At 44.8% G+C, this 18,603-nt stretch overlaps 1 protein-coding gene across 1 annotated transcript in view; it reads left to right on the forward strand.

Annotated features, from left to right (window-relative positions):
• LOC135264924 (zinc finger matrin-type protein 4-like) overlaps positions 1-18,603 on the forward strand; it is an 87,527-nt gene that overhangs the window by 51,097 nt on the left and 17,827 nt on the right. The window contains exons 4-5 of the mRNA XM_064353952.1: positions 1,446-1,602; positions 12,925-13,146. Of these exons, the coding sequence (XP_064210022.1) occupies positions 1,446-1,602; positions 12,925-13,146 (379 nt within the window). The remainder of the gene's footprint in view (positions 1-1,445; positions 1,603-12,924; positions 13,147-18,603) is intronic.

Raw genomic sequence — 18,603 nt, forward strand, 5'->3', positions numbered from 1 at the left:
TTTGGAAATTATCTAATTTTGTATGTATGTCAAAAAGTAGATTGATAGACAATATAGAGAATGATGAAATCCATATCAAATACGTTCATTTTTAGGAGGGAAATGAAATGACACAGTATGCACAACAAATTCCATGATCCTTGAGTAGCATATACTGGTCTGAAAGCTGGTTAACATTCATATCGGGAGCGATAGTAAATATACACTCTTTCACACATATTTATAGCCTATGGCCTGTATTTGATTTCGCATTTGTCCTTAAATTTGACCTACAAGTAAATGCAGGCATTACACTTTTTTCTTCACAAACTGAGTTTGGTGAGTTAGTTTTAATCCCAAACTCGCCAAACTGGTTTTGTGGGGGAAAAAAGTGTTTTTGTCAAAGTTGGGGACAGATGATGATTGAATCCTACCCAATGTTTTGCAGTGCTGCCAACAGAAAACAGGAAGAAATAAATAAAGGAAATACTGCTTTTCGATGAGTTTGCAAAGATTATAGGCTATGGTTTCCAAACCAATCAACTGAGGAACTTTATAGTCTTCCTGCAATAGCCTTCAACTTGGAAGCATATCACAAAGAAAGAAAGAAAGAAATATAGAAAGAAAGATGAATCCTGACAATAGGCTTTCAGGCATTTTGGTCTTAAATCCTCAAAGAAGGCACATCCATCATGGACATTTGGCTCCAGGGAGCACAGGAATGTTCATGTTTCTGCCTATGAATTTGTGCGCAAAGCTAGCTCATCCAAGAATATGATCCCGCATAGGAAAGACTTGGTGGGTTTAATTGGTTACTCTCATTCCCCCTCTGCAAAAAGCCCCCGCATCAATCTACCATGGCAGGTTCCCCCGCTCACTCTGTGCTGTGCTGTGGGCTAACGGGCCCGGTAGCAGCCAGCACAGATGGAATCGCTGGGATCGCCCCAAACAATCAGCAGTCATTCCACCCTGCTTGCCGCTTTTTTTTTTTTTTTAAACGCAGGATTGCACCCATTTGCTTCCCGCGGGGAACTAAATGAGAAATTCGGTGGGGAGCCGCAGTGGAGCGCAGTCTTCTGGAGCCGTGGCAGTTGAGCTTGCCCTCAAGCGCCCGGGTTCCTTCGGCCGTTTGAGGGGGAATCTGTTAGTACCCTGGGCGGTGCGATGCTTGGCCTTGTCTCCCGTGACTCTTCGAGCTGTCAAAGGGAGCCTCGTTAAGCATCATTTTCCGGTCCATTCAACTGGCTTCACTTGTCTCGCTTAAGAGTGTTTTTGAGGCACCAAAATGTGATAAAGTTCTCTCAGAAGTTCATCATGTTCTAGTATTTTTGGTGCCTCAAACGCCTTTACGCAAGATGAGTGAAGACGGCTAAATGCAATGTCCTTTTTTGTTTGTGTGCGTTGCTGTCTTTGCACCTCTTGTGCTGACATTCACATTGACCCTGTGTGTGTGTTTCTTTCGTCAGGGCACTGACGAGGGGGACGTGGATAAGAACAAGTGCTGCACGCTGTGCAACATGTCCTTCACCTCAGCAGTGGTGGCACAGTCCCACTACCAGGGCAAGATCCATGCCAAGAGGCTAAAGCTACTGCTGGGGGAGCCTCCCGCCATCAATGGAAAAGGTACACCTTGTGCCTGTATATGTGTGTGTGTGTGTGTGTGTGTATACAGTGGGGAGGTGAAACTGAGTCTTTTTTTTTTTACTGCCTAAAAAACATTTTTGGTGCCATTTGGCCGGGTTCTGCAGCTGGCCTCAGTGATCACTGCACCTAAAAACACATCAGGAACTTGTTTCTAATTAAAGTGGCTGGACTGAGATTTGTGTAATATGCTGGTCTGCCTGTGTTACTTTCAGTGCAGTACCTCATTTTGCATTTGGAAGGTCAGCCCTGCCTGGTAATTCCCACACCTCAGCTGTGTCTCTTGTATTGTACCCGCCCCTGAGCTACTACCTTCCAGTGCTTAGAGAGGAACCTGCAAACTTGCTAAATTAGCAACCGTGTCAGCGGACGGGCCAAACTGTCATGCGGGCGTGCACTCTCAGCTCAAAGGCCCCAGGTGCCATGCCGTTCTGCCTGGCCGTTGCCAAACATTTTGGCATGCTACCGACATCTGTTTGCGTGAGATGGAATGGCTGGCAGAGTCCTGCTCTGAGCAGACAAATGGGCACTTGCAACCGTTTCAGCAGACTATCTTCTAACAAGGACTTCAGCACAGTGCAATGTTCTGATACAAAAAAGACCATGAATTTTACGGTAAAAGGCTGTAAAATTTGAAGGTGCAAACCTGTAAACAGCTGAAATGTAAATAATTGTATTATTTACTGTGAAGCACTGCAATGCATCTAACATTTGTTAGATATACAGCCAGCTACCAGTATTTCCGCCCCCCCCCCCACTCCGTGAACACGGCAGCAGGTGCAGGCAGTGTTCGGGGATGCCAAATATGCGTCTTTTTTTTTTGGGGGGGGGGGTGCAGCTTGTGTCGGCTGGCGAATCAAGGTCCGTCATATCTGCGGGTGGCTTATTTAGATTTAATTACAGCTCTGGAGACCTCGGGGCAGAGAAAACTTGGCCGCCATTGTGGACCACAGCAGCTGCTCACCCCCCATCCCCCACCCCCACCCCCCCAAAATCAGTAAACAAATTGGCAGTGCAGAGCATAATGAAAGCCAGCAACAAGGGAACTCTTGAAGTGAAAAGCACTTTTACTTTATTAGCAATTCACACCCCGGCTGCACACCTGAGACCGCATTATTAACAACATTTATTTATAGATGCCTCCTCTGAAAGAATTAACCTTTGGTCGGTATGTGTGTGAGATATTGGCAAACCCTTGTCCTGTGGAACAAATTATATTATCGTAGCATTTGGTCTTTAGCAAGCTGCATAAATAATAGTGTGTGGTTAATTTTTTATTTATTCTTTTTTTTTTTTGTTCGTTAACTGTTGCAGACAGTATTCCAGACAGCCTCAGCGGGTGAAAATGGAATGCTATCTTAAACAACGACCTTTTGAAATTGCAAGCGGAAGCCCAGCGGGATCCGTGTTGCAGGGGTCTTCTTAAACAATCAGTGGCATCGCTGCCTTAGGGCCCGAGAGGCTGCTATAAGAGTGAGGCAATATAATCCGTTCTGTAATCAGCTACGGTCCCCCAAACCTGCACACCTGCCGCTATGCAAGGATCCGGAAGTGTTGCATTACTTTCCGTTGCAATAATGGCATTTACTGCATCTTGTGGGAATGGATGTGGCTGTGTTCGAGAAATGTAGTCCCATCTCTCCCTTCAATGGGTCTTGCATGCGCATACAAAAGATATACATACTTCCATATCAAGAAGTGCATGTGGAATTCTGTCTATGTAAATATGTAAATCTTGGTCAAAAGCATAAATAATTGTGACAGTAAAGCATTTATAGAGGGAGTCTCGTGTAATACAAACTGACATTATCACAACTAATAATAATAGACATGGGGTTCAGATAAAGCATGCCATTTCTTTAAAAATGGGTTTGAAAATATACAGTACATGGCATCTGAGCATATTCATTTCTTTCCCTTTGTACAAATGTCCACGTTGTTACTAAGCGGTTAAATTTAATGTGCATTAATGCAGATATATGTACGTAATAATTAACCAGTTAGCACTTTTTGCTGCAATGCAGCACTGTAAGAGTAATTTAAAATGATTGGTGTTGAGCTGTGCTGTTTAGATGGTACATCAGCATCTGCAGTTTCACTAATTTGTGAGAAATGCAAAGACGTTGATCTACCTCTGAGGAGATGTGAGATTTACATAATCCCTTTTTCATTTTTAAATCTCAGGAGTATTTTCTCTCAAATCCCCTTTGTAAAATTGCCCCCGCAGTTCAGTCGACCTTTTATGGTTATAATGAAATAATTGCAAGTGAACTATCAGTCCTCATTATTAGCGTGCGTGTGTGCATGCTTGTGTTGATGCGTTCCCACATCGCTGTGACACAGGGCTAATGAATTGTGTAAATGCAAAATATCTTTATTTACTTCATTAGTGTGGAGAATGTGCATGAGAGACCTTTCTAACCCTTTCTCACCCTGGGCACTAGGCTTATTTGTCTTCCAGAGACTGTGTTTGAGGGACACGGCCCCCGTTCTCCTTTTTAATGTCATTTCACATGACAGGGTTGCGGTATCAGGGGCGAGCCCATGGAAGGCCCGTGTTGTGTCACCCTTTCATTGCACATTAGTGTCCTCTGTCAGCCCGCCCCAGGTGATAATTGACCCAAAAAAGAAGAGCTTGAAAGCCCCATAGAAAGTTGATGTGCCGCCGCGGCTGGATAAAAACAGAGCGAGAGAAAAGAATGGAGAGAAAAAAAGAAAAAAAAAGGTGACTGGCCGGAAGCCTTCTGAGAGGGGGTGGTGGTGGGGGAGTGGTGGCTCTAGGTGATGGCGAGGCTGTGTGTGTGTGTGTGTGTGTGTGTGTGTGTGTGTGTGTGTGTGTGTGAGTGTGTGCATGTGTGTACAGTATGTCCAGTTCACAGTTTGTCTGTGACTAAATGTAGAGAGTATTTTTTAAGATCTTTGCTACCCTTTATACATATAGGTCCCCCCTGCCAAAATGTCCCCCTTGGTCTAGGTGTACATTGGACCTCAACCTATGCGAAGATTAGGTGTCTCATGTGTTTGAGCTGGATATCATTTAACTTTAAGGAGGGAGAGAGGTAAACAGCATCCAGTTTCAGCTGGGGTGATTAACCAACTCATCTTGCAGTGTGTGATTGATGCTCGAGGCCAGCAGAAACCCCTCTCAAACTACCTAAACCAATGGCGGGGCCAGGAGGGTGGCGATTAGTGCCTCCCCAAAGTGACGAGGGATGCCTCTCCGCTGCCGTCCTCGGCCATTACGGTCGTTGGCCCTTTTGCAGTTCGTCTCTGCGGGGTGTTTGTTTCTGAACATCGCTGCATCAGCTGCCGGAATGTTCATTTGTCCAATGAACGCCTTCCAGGAACACACCAGAGAGGACGGCAACTGAAATGAATCAAACGGCTGAGCACATTATTGCGTGGCGCCCTGAGAGCTCGCTGGGTATTTAAAATACCGTATTCACGTCGGAGTATTTAATCTTGGGCGGCTGTTTAATTGGATGTGCAAATTTAGATTTTTATGGGGATTCGCTGTCTCGTCCTAGATAATGGCGCTGCACTGTTTGCAATCACAGCGCACTGAATTTTTTATAGAAGCTGTCATGATTAAAATCATACAGGTAGGTACCGCATATAGTGGGTTGCTAAGGGAGATAGTTCTGGGAGTTTCCACTCACTGTGACTTTACTGAAAATTGTGGAGGGAAGATGATACTGTTCCAGTCCATGCCCACAAACATTTTTAATTTTAGAGATTAGAGATTAGGCGTCTGGCCTGAATTAAATAATGCAGAAAGCATTTCTCTTCGACTAGGGTTGAGTTGCCCCGGAAAATAGTTTGATGTTTTTGTCACGACTTTGCAGCTTCGAAATCAGAACTCCACTTTCCCCAGGATTCTTAAAAAGTGTTTAACTTAGACACTCCAGCGACTGCCTCTCCTCTCTTCCCAGTGCTGACAGATTCAGTCATTAGCTGCACCATCTGTGACTGGCGGTTTGAAACAGGAAATGGCAAAACTCCCGACTGGGGAAGAGGAGACACAGCCATCAATCTCCCTGACACCCTTGCATGCATCAGACAGGACGGCTCTCCCCCCAACTCGATAGGAGGTCAAAAGCACCCCCAATCTAAAAATTTCAACGTATGTCTCCTACATAATATATATAATATCAGAGAGCCTTTATTTAACATTTCCTTTCTGGTCAAGCATATTTTAGAATCTGTGTATGTCGTTACAAAACTGAAAGGCAGTCCAAGATTTTGATCCAAATGCAATTCATCAAAGGTGAATTTTTCGGCACGGAACAAAGAGAGTTTACCCCCTCTCCTCCCCTGTCACTTCACCCTGATAGATAAGCGCTGTAAACTTTTTTTTTTTAATTTCCAACTCGATTACGGTTTTGCTGTACCGGTGCGTGAGCAGGTGATCTATCTGCAGTGAATGGGAAATGTCGGGAAGATAAATCTGGCAGATTTCAGCGCTGTCTGAAGAGCGGAGCTATTGATTTCTGCATAAGGAGGGTTAGTGGAGTGGCGAAGTGCGGTCGTCGAGGCGGCCGTCTCCACGGAGACCCTGTTGTTTCAGATGAGTTTGGTCAATAAGCGAGAAGAAAGGATTTTGTTTCCGCTCGCTCCAAAGCAAAGCCACTGGGAGTACAGTGAGAGCTGTGCAAAGAGAATCTGTCACACATGCTCATTGTGGAGGTGCATTTTCATGTAAATCATAAAGATTAGCACTGGTCAGTATGACAAAAAATTCTTCTGTGACCCATTCCTCTTCTCACTGGCATTAATTCAAAATACACAGATATTAATCCAAATCTTTTCCATTAAAGGCACAGTAAACTATAAACATTTTGGATGTAATTGCATCCTGTATGCAATCAAAAGTGTGCATAGCTAATATCCTGGTTAATGAGTGTGCTGCTTTTCCATGTGCTGGTGGTAGTGCTCACTGAGTATTGCAATTCTCATCTTTAACTAAATACTGGCTGCTATAAATAATAACATAAATTACTTTAATTTAGTTTAAGCAACGTTGCCAGGTCCTCTTGGAATTAACAGGCTCTGTTCCAATTTCCCGTTTTAGCATTATTCATTAGATTAACAATCAGTTCAGAATCTTACTTCTTAGCAGTCGTGTCATTAAAGGCAGACATGTTGATTCTAGGAATGATTATCCAACTATGTGTCAAAATAAGTTTGATAATAATAATAGTAATAATAATAATGTTATGCATCATCCTAGGCATGTATAGCAAAGGCTAAACTGACAACTTAATCGCTGATAATGTTGAGTGAGAATTTGAAGGATTGACTGTGAGTGTAACAAAATACGAGTGACACCACAAGATAAATCTGACTGTTCTCCTTCATCCATCAACCATCATTAAGGCCATCACTATGAGTTGTACAGGGATGTCCGTTGAGAGTGTGGCTGAAGGAACACTGATGAGTCATGTAGCAGATCCACTGTGTTTATCTGTATGAAGGCTTCCAGTGCAATTTAGTGAGTATGGAGAAAGAAAACACCATGCAGGATGAACCCACAGAGAGTCATTTGTGGCACACCTAGTGAGAGAAAGCAGCTAGTGGTCTTTTGTGAGCTGAGATTGAAGAGGACGAGGCGACACGGTGTGAATGTGGTGGTATAGACATATTTATTTCAACAGTCTAAAATATCATCGGACATCTATCAAATCTGCTGTAGTGACACGTGTAGTGGTCAAATCTAGACATGAAAGCAGGGAGACAGACGCAAACGCGAGGTATCGCCCTCGTGCTTTAGACCCAGAATCCTCACAACCTTGAGCTGCCGGTGCAGTCACACAGCAGAAAGCCATCCCTCACTACAGTACCAGGAGACATATCTGGTGCGGACAAACCTGATATTGCACGCCCGTGCCGCCTGCTGCAGCTAAGCTCTTATCTGAGGGGACGTCCCTATAGCGCATGTTCGGGGAACTTTGAGAGATTAGCTTTCCCCTCCCCCCCGCCGGGTCTGCAAGGCATGCATTCTCAAGATAAATACTTTCTCAAAGCCGCAGATTTAGCCTTGAGAAAATATTTAGACTCCTCCGAACAGAGCTGCGAGAAAGGGGGAACGAAAGCCCGAAAAGGGGAGTTGTTGGTGCCGATGACTGCGCTGACGCACAGCACCTCCATCCCTTTGTTCCCATCCAACAGATGCTTTATGCATCCGTCGTGATAGCTCAACGCTGGGTGTGAGATTCTGTGTACGCGGTTTGGTTAGAATCAAATGACTTTCTAATGGGGAACCACTGTGAATGGGTCAGATGTAGCATGAGGTTTCCTGCGAGATGCTCATTTCTCTTCCTGCTGTCCGTCTTGTGACTCATCGGCCTATTTGAACATTCGATGATGTATTATAGCCAAAAGCCATTTGGCTTTATTTCATTGCAAGAAATGAGGGAAAGAACGTAAGCGCACCAGACTGGGATGATAGTCATTAAATGTGCAACAGCCTGTGTGATCAATAAGGATTATTTCATTCAGTGTTGTGCTGTCTTATTGCTGCATTAGTCATTCTGCTCCCTTGAATTCATCAGAACTTTTGTATTTCCTAAAAATCTAAAATATTTATTTTCATCTCAGCACATTCATCTTCTGGGCATACTTAAGGAAAACTCAGGTGTCATGTACTGTAAGCACATGTCACTGTGCGTTTTTTATTGCAAAGTAAATTTTAAAATGGAAATGTAAAATGTGATTGATAGTGATGTTCCCTAAACCCGTGCTGCAATCCAACTCTTACAGGGATTTGTATAACTTTCTTTTAGATATGCTGTATGAAAAATCAGCGTTCATGGCCACAGTGTCTGCTATTTGTACTTTTTAAAGTTTCATCATTTCACAGGCATCAGATGACTGAGAGATGGTGGACACCAGGTCCAAGTGAGTCTAAGATGGGGGATCAAGCTTGTTTTTCTAAATGAAAGCCCTGCCATGTTGTAAATTGTTGGGCAATAACACTTTCCAAATAAGAGAAAAGGGGTTTGCCCCCCTGCTGTGAAATGTCGCATTAGGGAAAGTTTTATTTGAGGTTCTGAGCTCTGAGTCTTTGGCAACGTCTTGTGAGTGTAAACAGTTGATTAAAAATGGAAAACCTGCAATAAAGGCCTCTGGCATTACAGTGTGGAGAAAATGAAGACAAAAAACTTAATTTGTGGTAGAAAAAGGGGCAATGATGGCCCCATTTCTGAGCTATAATTACGCTGGAATAGATAATGTACCCACCAGTGAAATTATATTGAGTATGCCTAATGGTCCTTGGCATTATGTGCATTGAGTTGCCATGAAATAGCGTTCTATGGCTTAATTTTTACAGTCATGATTTTAGATCTTTTCACACTACTGTACTTAAAAGTTTCTGCACAGTTTATTTTCTCCATGAGCAAAGCTGCTGACAGGAACTAATGCTTGATTGATGGTTTCCTTTGAAATTATCAGCTTTGACAAATTTTTGGATTATCGCCTCCAGTGACTTTTGTTGACAAAAGTCACTGGGTGGTGCTTAGAAGCAGTGCTGTCATTTATTAAAATCATGACTGGTCAATTGATGGCATGGCGAGGATGTGTGTGTGCTTTCAAAGAATCGCATTAACTATTAGTAGCTAATATGATAATTTAATTTATCATCCTAAATGGCAGATGTAGCATCGTGTTGATTATTTTCCAGAGGAAAGGACCTCACGAGGCCCCACACTAGAGAGCACGACCAGATGGGCATCACTGTAGTACAGCAGACACGCACACTGAAGGGGCTTTTCCGCCCAGGCAAGTGGAACAAATCCCTCCAGTGAGAGAGCGAGAGTGCTGCTCCTGCTGCTGCTGCTCCTGCTGCTCCTGCCGCAGCCGGCCATCGCAAGCCTTCACAGACGGCGCAGTGAGACGCGGAAAATTTTGTCCTCAGTCCCTCCGTGCAGCCGTTAAAGTTTTCCTGAAGGACTGGCCGCCGTGGCTTGGATCAGGGCCCTGGACCTCAGCCAATCGCTGTCTTGCGAATGCATTGTTGCCGGGCTATTTTTGAACGCTCCGCGAAGGCTCGGATGCACCGCGGCTATCAGCGGTCCTTCAGGCTCGGAGATTTTGAATAGCTCTTCAAAATGGAGCCCCGTGAGACAATGGCCAATTGTTTGGGTTTGCGCTTCCCCAGACACGCCGCTGCTTTTTTGTTTTTGTTTTGAGGAGTCTGGGGTCCCGTTGGAGCTGCACCTTCACTGGAGAGCCATTCCGATTATTTCTCCTGTTTTTCTCTTTTAAGAAGGCACAGCGCTGATGCCAGCTTATCCCAGAAACTCAACTGTGTGCGGAATATTTCAGCTTGTTCCCTTTCTCACGGTCGACCCCTTTTAAGCAGGATTTACAAAAAACATAAATAAAAGCAGCAGAAAAAAGTAACCAGAAGCTAAATAAAGAATGACTGTTCTAGATTATAACAAATCACACCTCAGTCTTGCTTTTTTTTCCTATAATCTACAAATTCAAAAAAGGCAATGCAATGATAGATATTTTGGTCCAAACCAGAACTTGTGTTAAAATCCACCGTGTAGTAAAGCTGACAGTCCAAGTCATTCACAGTTTTTTTTATGCCTTGTAGCTGGTCCTGGTCTGAATTTTCACAAGCATTTCTTATTTCCTTTGGCCAATTAATTCAGAAATAAAAAGAAATGGGGAATCTGAAAAAGATGAATTCAATGACTAGTCAATGTGTGGATGAAGTCCAGCTTTCATCATTTATTTTAATAGTTGCCATCATGCCATTTTGTATCTAACCTTCAAAGTGGCACTCTAACAGCAAAGGATTTAATTCTTTTTATTGCTATGAAATGTTGAGCTGAAGGAAGTTGAATGAAATTTCCCAGTTTCTCAGTGCAATGACAGAGGTTTTAAAAAGAAGCCCACAAAATTGAAATATTTGTTAACGTTTTCTGTACCACTTCAGTATCTCTTTTTGTTCAGCGCTCTTTGTGTTTTCCAGTAGTACTTGAATCAGTTTAGAGGGAGCGAGAGTAGTCTTTGTGCAATCAGAACAGAACCTCAAGCCATGCCTAATAAACCCTCCATATGTCCTGTTTGATCAAGCAATTATAAAGAAAAATGAGTTTTCCTAATGACATCAGCTGTACAGTGGCATAGTATCTGTACATGGAAGCAGATAGTAAGAAAAGAGTGAGACAGAAACCATCACCATCAATTATATCAATAACCGTAAAAGATCAATTACCATCAAAGTTTTTGAGACTACTGATGGAACAAAGAACACTAAAGGTTTTTTTCGTCTACGTGCTATAAATAGGTAGATGCTCTTGTTGTGAATGCTTATCCACCGACACAGAATCCCTCTCACTTGGTGATATTTGTGTTCAAAGGGCTTTGTGACTCGCTAATGCGCGTGGTAACTGCTTCAATTTGGCAATATCATTTCTTCTGATAATGAATGTCTTTTGTTGAATTTTAATGTGATTTCCTCAGCAGGAAGTAAACTCTTGATGTTACTCTGTCAAAATGGTGCATGTGAAGATGTGCCCCAAATCAAATTACAATTACTCTGCGAGTTTTGTTCTGTACAATACACACAGCATAAAGTCCTTGGTACTGCTCGGTACTAGAAAATGAGAAACTAATCACCTTGTGTTTTTGCCGATGAAGATTAGGTATCGCATTAGGTTAGTGCTTCTTGAGGCACATCTCATTAATTTCATTGCTTCCAGGAACATATTTCTCATTTGCTCAGTGTGGAATCTGGAATGCTTCAATTAGCCATGCAGTTTGGACCAGTTTCCCTGTGCCAGAGGAATGTTTTTTGGGCCTGAAAAAGACAAGTAGCATCTTTATGTAATTACCACTTCTTATCTTGTGATTAATCATGTACTACTCAGATGATGTCCAGCCCCACTTATTGTCTTCCTCCACAAAATCTGTGCACTTCACACCTTTTGATTCCAACTCCTACAACCACTTAATTCTTGCCGTCACTTAGATTTCTAGCTCATTGCTCTAGTAGCGGCAGTTAATTGTTCCAATTAAATACTGTCTGTTGCACCTGCTCAGTTGCCATATCACCATTACCTTCAGAGTCAAAACAAAAGTGGGGAACAAAGTACGTTAAGACTGCTTGACTTTCACAACTCCTTTGTGCAAGCCAAAGGCTTTATTCTACCTGTCCTATTGTTTTCAGTTCCCTGGATTCTTTTAGCCATGCAGAACTAATGTGCCTTGCCTGAAGGACACTGCATAATAGACCTGACGACAGTGCGGGAAAAAACTTGGGTATACAGAATGTTATCTCGATGAAATCCCAGCAGCACTTGAGTTTCTGTCGATGATACAAAATCGTGGCGCTCGATAGCTATCAGATAGAGGGTGAATTTTAAAGGTTTAAAGGTACACAGAAAGGTTGAGCCGCTCTGAAAAAGCCTGAAATGCAGCAGGGAATGGCAGAAGTATCCAGCCTTCTTAGACAGAAGTCACTTTTTCCGGCACTCTCTGTGCTCCTGTGACAGCTGTTCATTTTTAAAGTTCAGGAGGAACGGGATGCTCGTCTCCCTTTAGCATTAAGGAGTCTTTTCATCGTGTGTGTCTTATCTGACAAGACAGAGGAGCAAATTTAGCATTAGAACATTATGCACCCTGAGAGCCGCTCCTCCTTGTTCTTGCCCTTTTTAATTGAAGGTTTCTCGGCTGTGATTAGAACTCTCGCTTTGAGGCGCCCAGGAGCCTCATGAGGGAGAGTAAAGACGCCCTCCGCTGTGATTTTCACTGAGCTGTCGCCGACCGTCCCACAATCCCTAGCGGCCACGGGGGCCAAGCGGGGGAGGACGCCTCTTAACCGGGTCTTGCTTAAACATTCCCTTTCTGAAGGGTGGTGCCGAGCGCTCGAGCGTTTAAACTTATCAAGCCGACGCGATGTCGTGCGCTGGGATGTAGGCTCCTTGCTAATGGCGGCACCCATGCATGAGGGTTTAAGTGGGCAGCAGTAAGTGGAGCAGGGCTCGTCTCCTGTACCGAGGGCCCCCTCGTTGTCAAGAGCAATGTAGGCATTCCTCTCCAGGGTCCTGATGGAGATAACAGCGCATTACTCACGGGCTGTAGCCGTGAAGCCAAAGCCGGAGCGATACCACAGCTTTGATCGTCGCTCATTATAGTTCCACGTTAGCTTACCAACTCCTCCTCTGTCACGTCAGCTGCTTTGGCCATTTTTACATGCCAACTGTGGAGGAAAATACATAGCCACTAGAATGCGTACAACGCGATCCATTGCTGTTATTTTACCCGTGACCTGTGCCCTTTTCCTTGCAGAGGTTCCACCAAATCCCGTGAAGACCCCCCCGGAGATGTCTCTGGTGACCTCGCCGCGGCAGCGCCGGGACTCGGATCGCTACTGCCAGCTGTGCAACGCCTGGTTCAACAATCCGGGCATGGCGCAGCAGCACTACGATGGCAAGAAGCACAAGAAGAACGCCGCCCGTGCCGACCTGCTGGAGCAGCTGGGGAAAACCCTGGACATGGGAGAGATGAAAGGTACAGTCACATCACGGGAGGAGGGAAGGGGCTTGTGTCAAAGCAGTCCACGTTAGCCATACCCTTAACAGGGACAGCACAGGAAGAGGAGGGGCTTGTGTCCAAGCAGTCCCCATCATTATAGGGACAGCACAGAAAAAAGAGAGGGTTGTGTCAAAGCAGTCCACGTTAGCCATTCTGCATTTGCCTAGATGTAACATTCAGCTTGCTTGAAAATGCCTGGTTCATCAACGTCAGCAAATGAAGTTATATAATCCTTTAAGAGCTATTCCACAGCATAATGTTACACCTACTGGGTGCACTAAAAGAAAATATGTAAAAAAAGATATAAAAAGTATATATAGTGCGTGATTCATCATGGTGGGGGAAAAGCATTGTGAGGAGGAGGATGCACTACACAAGAAAGTTGGTGATGAAGCTGGGCACTTTTCAGATGGACTTACTACTTTTAATATGGAGACATTATCTACATTGACCTGCAAATATTGGAAAAGGTATCTTTCCTTATCAGCAATGTTCACGAATTGCTCCATGCGTAACTCTCAAATCGGATGTTGTCAGAGGTCAGTCTAAAATCCACTTTTGTTAAGAATGTCGATTCCTGGCATGAAGCTTGGGCAAATGTTTTTTTGGCTGCTAGGGAAAGGCATTAACGTCTCTTGAATTGGGGTGAATTTAGGTCATCAACACATTATCGCCCCTCACCTCTCTTACAGTAGGTGCTGGCTTCCCCCCTTGGCCAACTGTTTCCGCTTTTAAGAGGTGAAATTCTGCTCTCCTCTGAGTGGAAGGGGTCACGGTGTCACACACTGTTAATTTTGGGGGCTGGAGGAGGCTTGAGGGGAATGTGCTCTTAGATCACTTTCTTACCCACCCAATTACACAATTATCCCACCACTGTAGGACATGTTCCCTGCACCTGGAACAGTGGAGAGGACCATTAAGTTAAGTGGTGCATGCTTAGTCATAATCTGGGACGTCATAATCCGTTGAGGACAGAGCTGTCTCCCAGCATCCTCCCGCTCAGGTGCTGACGGATGGCCCAGGGTAACAGGAGTGCCCAGGCAAGGTTGGTACGGCCGAGACTTTCGGGACCGTTCGGTGCATATATGTCTGTTTGGCTACCAAGGACTGATTGAGGTCCCGTCTCCCTGCATGTCAGCCTGTCGTACTGCCTCTCTGTCTTGCGTTTGCGATGATAATTCAGTTCTGTGTCCCTGTACAAAAACGTGCTTTGACTCGGCCCCCCCCCGGTGGACAGACAACCTTTTTGTTCTGAATAGATTTGATTGCGTTTTGTTTGCTCAGAGTTTGATTTCATTGACAGTAAGAGGCAAAGGTATGGATAATGCTTTAGTGCAGCATGATGCGGGCACTTTTAGATACGACTTTACTGTAAATTGATGGCAATCACACAGACAGTTGTCCCTTCTCCCAGGAATAAATGAAGTATATCTGAAAGCTCTTTTCACCCCATTGCCTGTTTTACAGTCTGTGCCCAACCGTCATGCAGTCATTATGAAGACGGCAATATTAGTGTTGAGTGGCGGTATTAAGCAGTCGTTTAGTGAGCATTCCTCTCTGGTGATTATCCATTAGTAATGAAGAGGCAGACCGTCCTGTTAGAATTAGCATTGTGCAGCCATGGATGTGTGAGAGAGCCCAGGAACCAGGATGAGGCTGCTTATTTCACAGGGATATAGTGGAGGTGTTTACAGAGCCATCTTCCCCACAAAGAGGTTGCAGAGAGCACAGCTACTTCCACTGCCTAAAAAAATACTTTACAAAGTGCTTAAAATGGTTGGACTTTTTTTTTTCACCCCTCACGCCAACACGGAGTCTCTGTTTGAAACCCATCTGTGGTGAAAGCCAGCAGAGGAACACAGGAAAATGATGAAATGTTCGTCTGCACACACTGAGCATCCACTGGGTCCATGCTTTTTAGTGTCCTGTGTTTCAGTATTTACAGGCATCTCTGTGGACTGAATGCAGGCGCTCTTGTTATATAGGACACAAGCGCATGCCAGACTCCTGTCCTACCGTGGAGCACAGATCATTATTTATACTTTGCTTGTGGCTTTGTGGCTGCGGTCAGTTGTAGGGCCCAGGCAGTGCTGTTTATCTTTCCTCTTTATGCATTTGTATCCATTTTAGGGTTTACCCGGTGAAACCGCTCATAGGATGTGATGGTTTTGAAATGTGCTGTTAGGACTGCCGCTGATAGGAATCCTCTCACACTCTACATTCTGCTGCACATTTTTAGCCAGGTGTTAAGTGGTCTTATGAAGTGGTGTTATTATCAACATCAGAGGCTCCCACAGTGCCCTATATACTTAACCTGCACTTAATCATACCTCCAGCTGAATGTCCCGATCGCTGGGGCTGTTTAAAGACTCAAATAATAGATTGTCAGCATGGAAGGGCACCCAAAGCTCAGCATCTCCATAAGATAAGGAGGGTGTGTTTGCAGTGCTGGATTGGCCAATGTTGGCTGAGGTTAATGCTGTATCTCCCAGTTCAATCGGAATACTTGGTTGTTGCTCATTGTAAAAACGTACCTGGCCCGGATCATCATACCAGGATTTTGGGCTGAATTAAATGGACAGAGGGCTTTCATTTCTGGTCCAGGGACTGGCTTGGGGTCAGTACCAATGGGGTACTGCCAGGACTGCCAGGAAATCCCAGACACCGCTCCAGCCCCAGGTTTTATGTGTCTCTCTGACACCCCACAGAGGGGTTAAATGGTAGACTGGACAGTTCTTTTTTTAATTTTTAAATCCCACATCCCTCCACTATGCCTTAGGGCACTGTGTTATCTCTAATTTTTTGGCTTTAACTGAAAGCATTAAGTACGGTTAGTGGGCCAGCGAGATTGTCTTTAGCTGATGGGGACAAGGCTTTTCCAGTTCCCTGGGCAGGGGTAACTTTTTTGATTGCCTCGACAGAGAGATATCTTTTTGTTCCTTGAAAAGACTTACATTGCACTTTTGGACTTGTTTTTTCTTCTTGAAGAAATTCTTATTAATCCTTTTCAAAACCAGTCTGCACATTCTGTACGGTACTCGGTTCGGGGAAGATTTGCTGACCTCGCGTCGTCAGACGACTGTCTCGAAACCTCGCAGACTCGACTTGTGTGAACAGGGTGCAGGATCCCCACGCCTTCATTCCTGAGGAAATGGGGCTAGACAAAACGCTACAGAGTCGAGGGCCCCTTTGCAGTGTCCGTGATGGCAGACCGTCCTCCTTTGGAGAGGAGAAATAAAAGACGCCTGTCCCATTTCCTGGTTCTCGTGGCTGAGTCAGATAAGGGCAATACTCTTGGGGTTTTTGAGCTGCCAGCCCGTGGCTCTGTTCTGATTTGATCATCACATGCGACGTCCTGCATTGACCAGCACATTGCATCTCAGAGGGCACTGCACGGCCCTCTCTGCTTGTAGCTAACCCCGTCTGCCACCCGCGTAACGCTAGAGGACTTATTCATGTGCAGCGCGTCCGTTCAAAGGGGCAAATGCGTGCGGAGTAGATGCCCGAGACATCTGGAGGTCAACGGCGACGCGGTACCGCTAATGTTGGGGCATTAGCTAATTGCAGTGAGGCCCGGTGACCTGTAAGATGTCCCCCTGTGCGGAGAGGGGTGCCACCAGCGGGAAAAGCACGGAGCGCAGGCTCGAGTGATTCACTCTGCCCTGATCTGATGAGACCAGCTGTTTTCCCCTGTGCACTTACAGTCCCTGTCACTCCTCTCCACCCGTCCCGTCATGTTTGCCAATCAGTCCATTTAGGCTTCCCGTTCGGGCCCCGGCTGATGATATAATGACAGCTGATATAATTGCGCCGGGTGATTACAACTCCTTCCCAAGCATTTCGTTTAGAGCACAGGCGGCCTTGTCAATCATGACCACAGACAAATTGTGCTTCCCCCCCACACCCCCCCTCCCTCCCCATCCCTGGAGTTAATTGGAGGGACGTGTCCAGGAACTGCAATTTGGCACGTCGTTTCCATGGTTTCGTCTCAGAATCACTTTGCGGGACCCATTCCCCCTGTCTGTGGGCCGTTTTTCCACCGCTCCCCCGACCCTGAAATCGGTCCATTGTCATCCTAATGGCGGACTGAGGAATGGCGCAGTGTGTGGCACTCTTCAGTAAAGCATCCAGCAAATGGACTGCACTGCCACTTTCAACCATACGGCCCTCCTGTCTGAAGTTTCATGAAAACGACAGAACATGTACTCCAGCTTGCATTATTGCCGGTTACAGTAGACTGAGATTCAGTTTTCATGCATACACTGCAGTCCATTAGGCACTTTGTGTTCACAGCAGATTTACTGATGAGTCTCTCGTAGCTGTCCTTGGTCTGATTACAGTTGCACAAAGGAAATCAGAACCAAGCATGACTATCATTAGAATTTTGTTTCTGTTGTTGAATGTGTTAATCATTTTTTAAAACTTTGAGGAGAAATTTAAATTTTGAATAAAGATTCCAGCTTTATGGTGCCTCAGTACCATACCAAATTCAGATTTTTTTTTTAAAAATCTTCCACACTCAGAGCAACAATGTGGTTTAAAAACTGTTGCGTAAGGGGAATTTCAGGTGTCCATGTCTCTGTAGCTTGACCTTCACGTCCTCTCTACTGACACGATGGTACCAGCTACCGATGCACTCCGTCTCACCGGCTCAGAGAGAGCTTGCGCCGTCATGGGAAAGGTCTTTGATGTTTCCCCACTCCTGCCGATGACTCTAGGGGCTTCTCTTCGTGCCTTTGTTGTCTCATTAGCCAGTCTCTGTGATCTGCTGCATCGTACGGTACGGAGTCGTGCGTGCGCCAGTCTTTTGGGCTTGTGACTAAAGTTCCGTGTTTTATCCTCATTACCATCGGCACTGGTACGGCGTCAGCACATTAGCGGAGACGGTAGCTGTCGGATCTATTTGTAGCTGTCGGTGTTCTTAGCCGTCGCCGGTATGTAAAGCAGTTTCAGATGATGTGACACGCCGATGCAATCTGTTCGCTCGAATACAGATGTTGGTTCGTAATATAGCTTCCTGATTGTGATTGCCACTTCTTAACAAATGGTTGTTTCTGCGGTACATGAATGATTAACTAATTGCTGTAATTAGTGAGGCTCTGAGTAGAAGAGAGGGTAGACAATATGCACTTTCAAAGTCAGATGTATGGCCATTGCAAATACCTGACGATATCAGTCTTAATTACATGTCAGCTCCCTATTGAAAGTACCAGGATTAGTTTGGTTCAGGATCTACTGAACATTGTATTGATGTGAAAAGCATTGAATCATCATTAAAATTTGACAAATGTATACTGTCAACATTTTCTGAAATTTGCGTAATTGGGTTTAGAGTACAGACTCATGCCTGCAGCTCCTCCCATCCAAAATGAATCCTATAATTTATAATAAGCTGTTTGAGCTGCCTGTCATGTTGCTACCTGTCAAACAGAA

This window comes from Anguilla rostrata, chromosome 10 (assembly GCF_018555375.3).
Source record: "Anguilla rostrata isolate EN2019 chromosome 10, ASM1855537v3, whole genome shotgun sequence".
Classification (NCBI taxonomy): domain Eukaryota; kingdom Metazoa; phylum Chordata; class Actinopteri; order Anguilliformes; family Anguillidae; genus Anguilla; species Anguilla rostrata.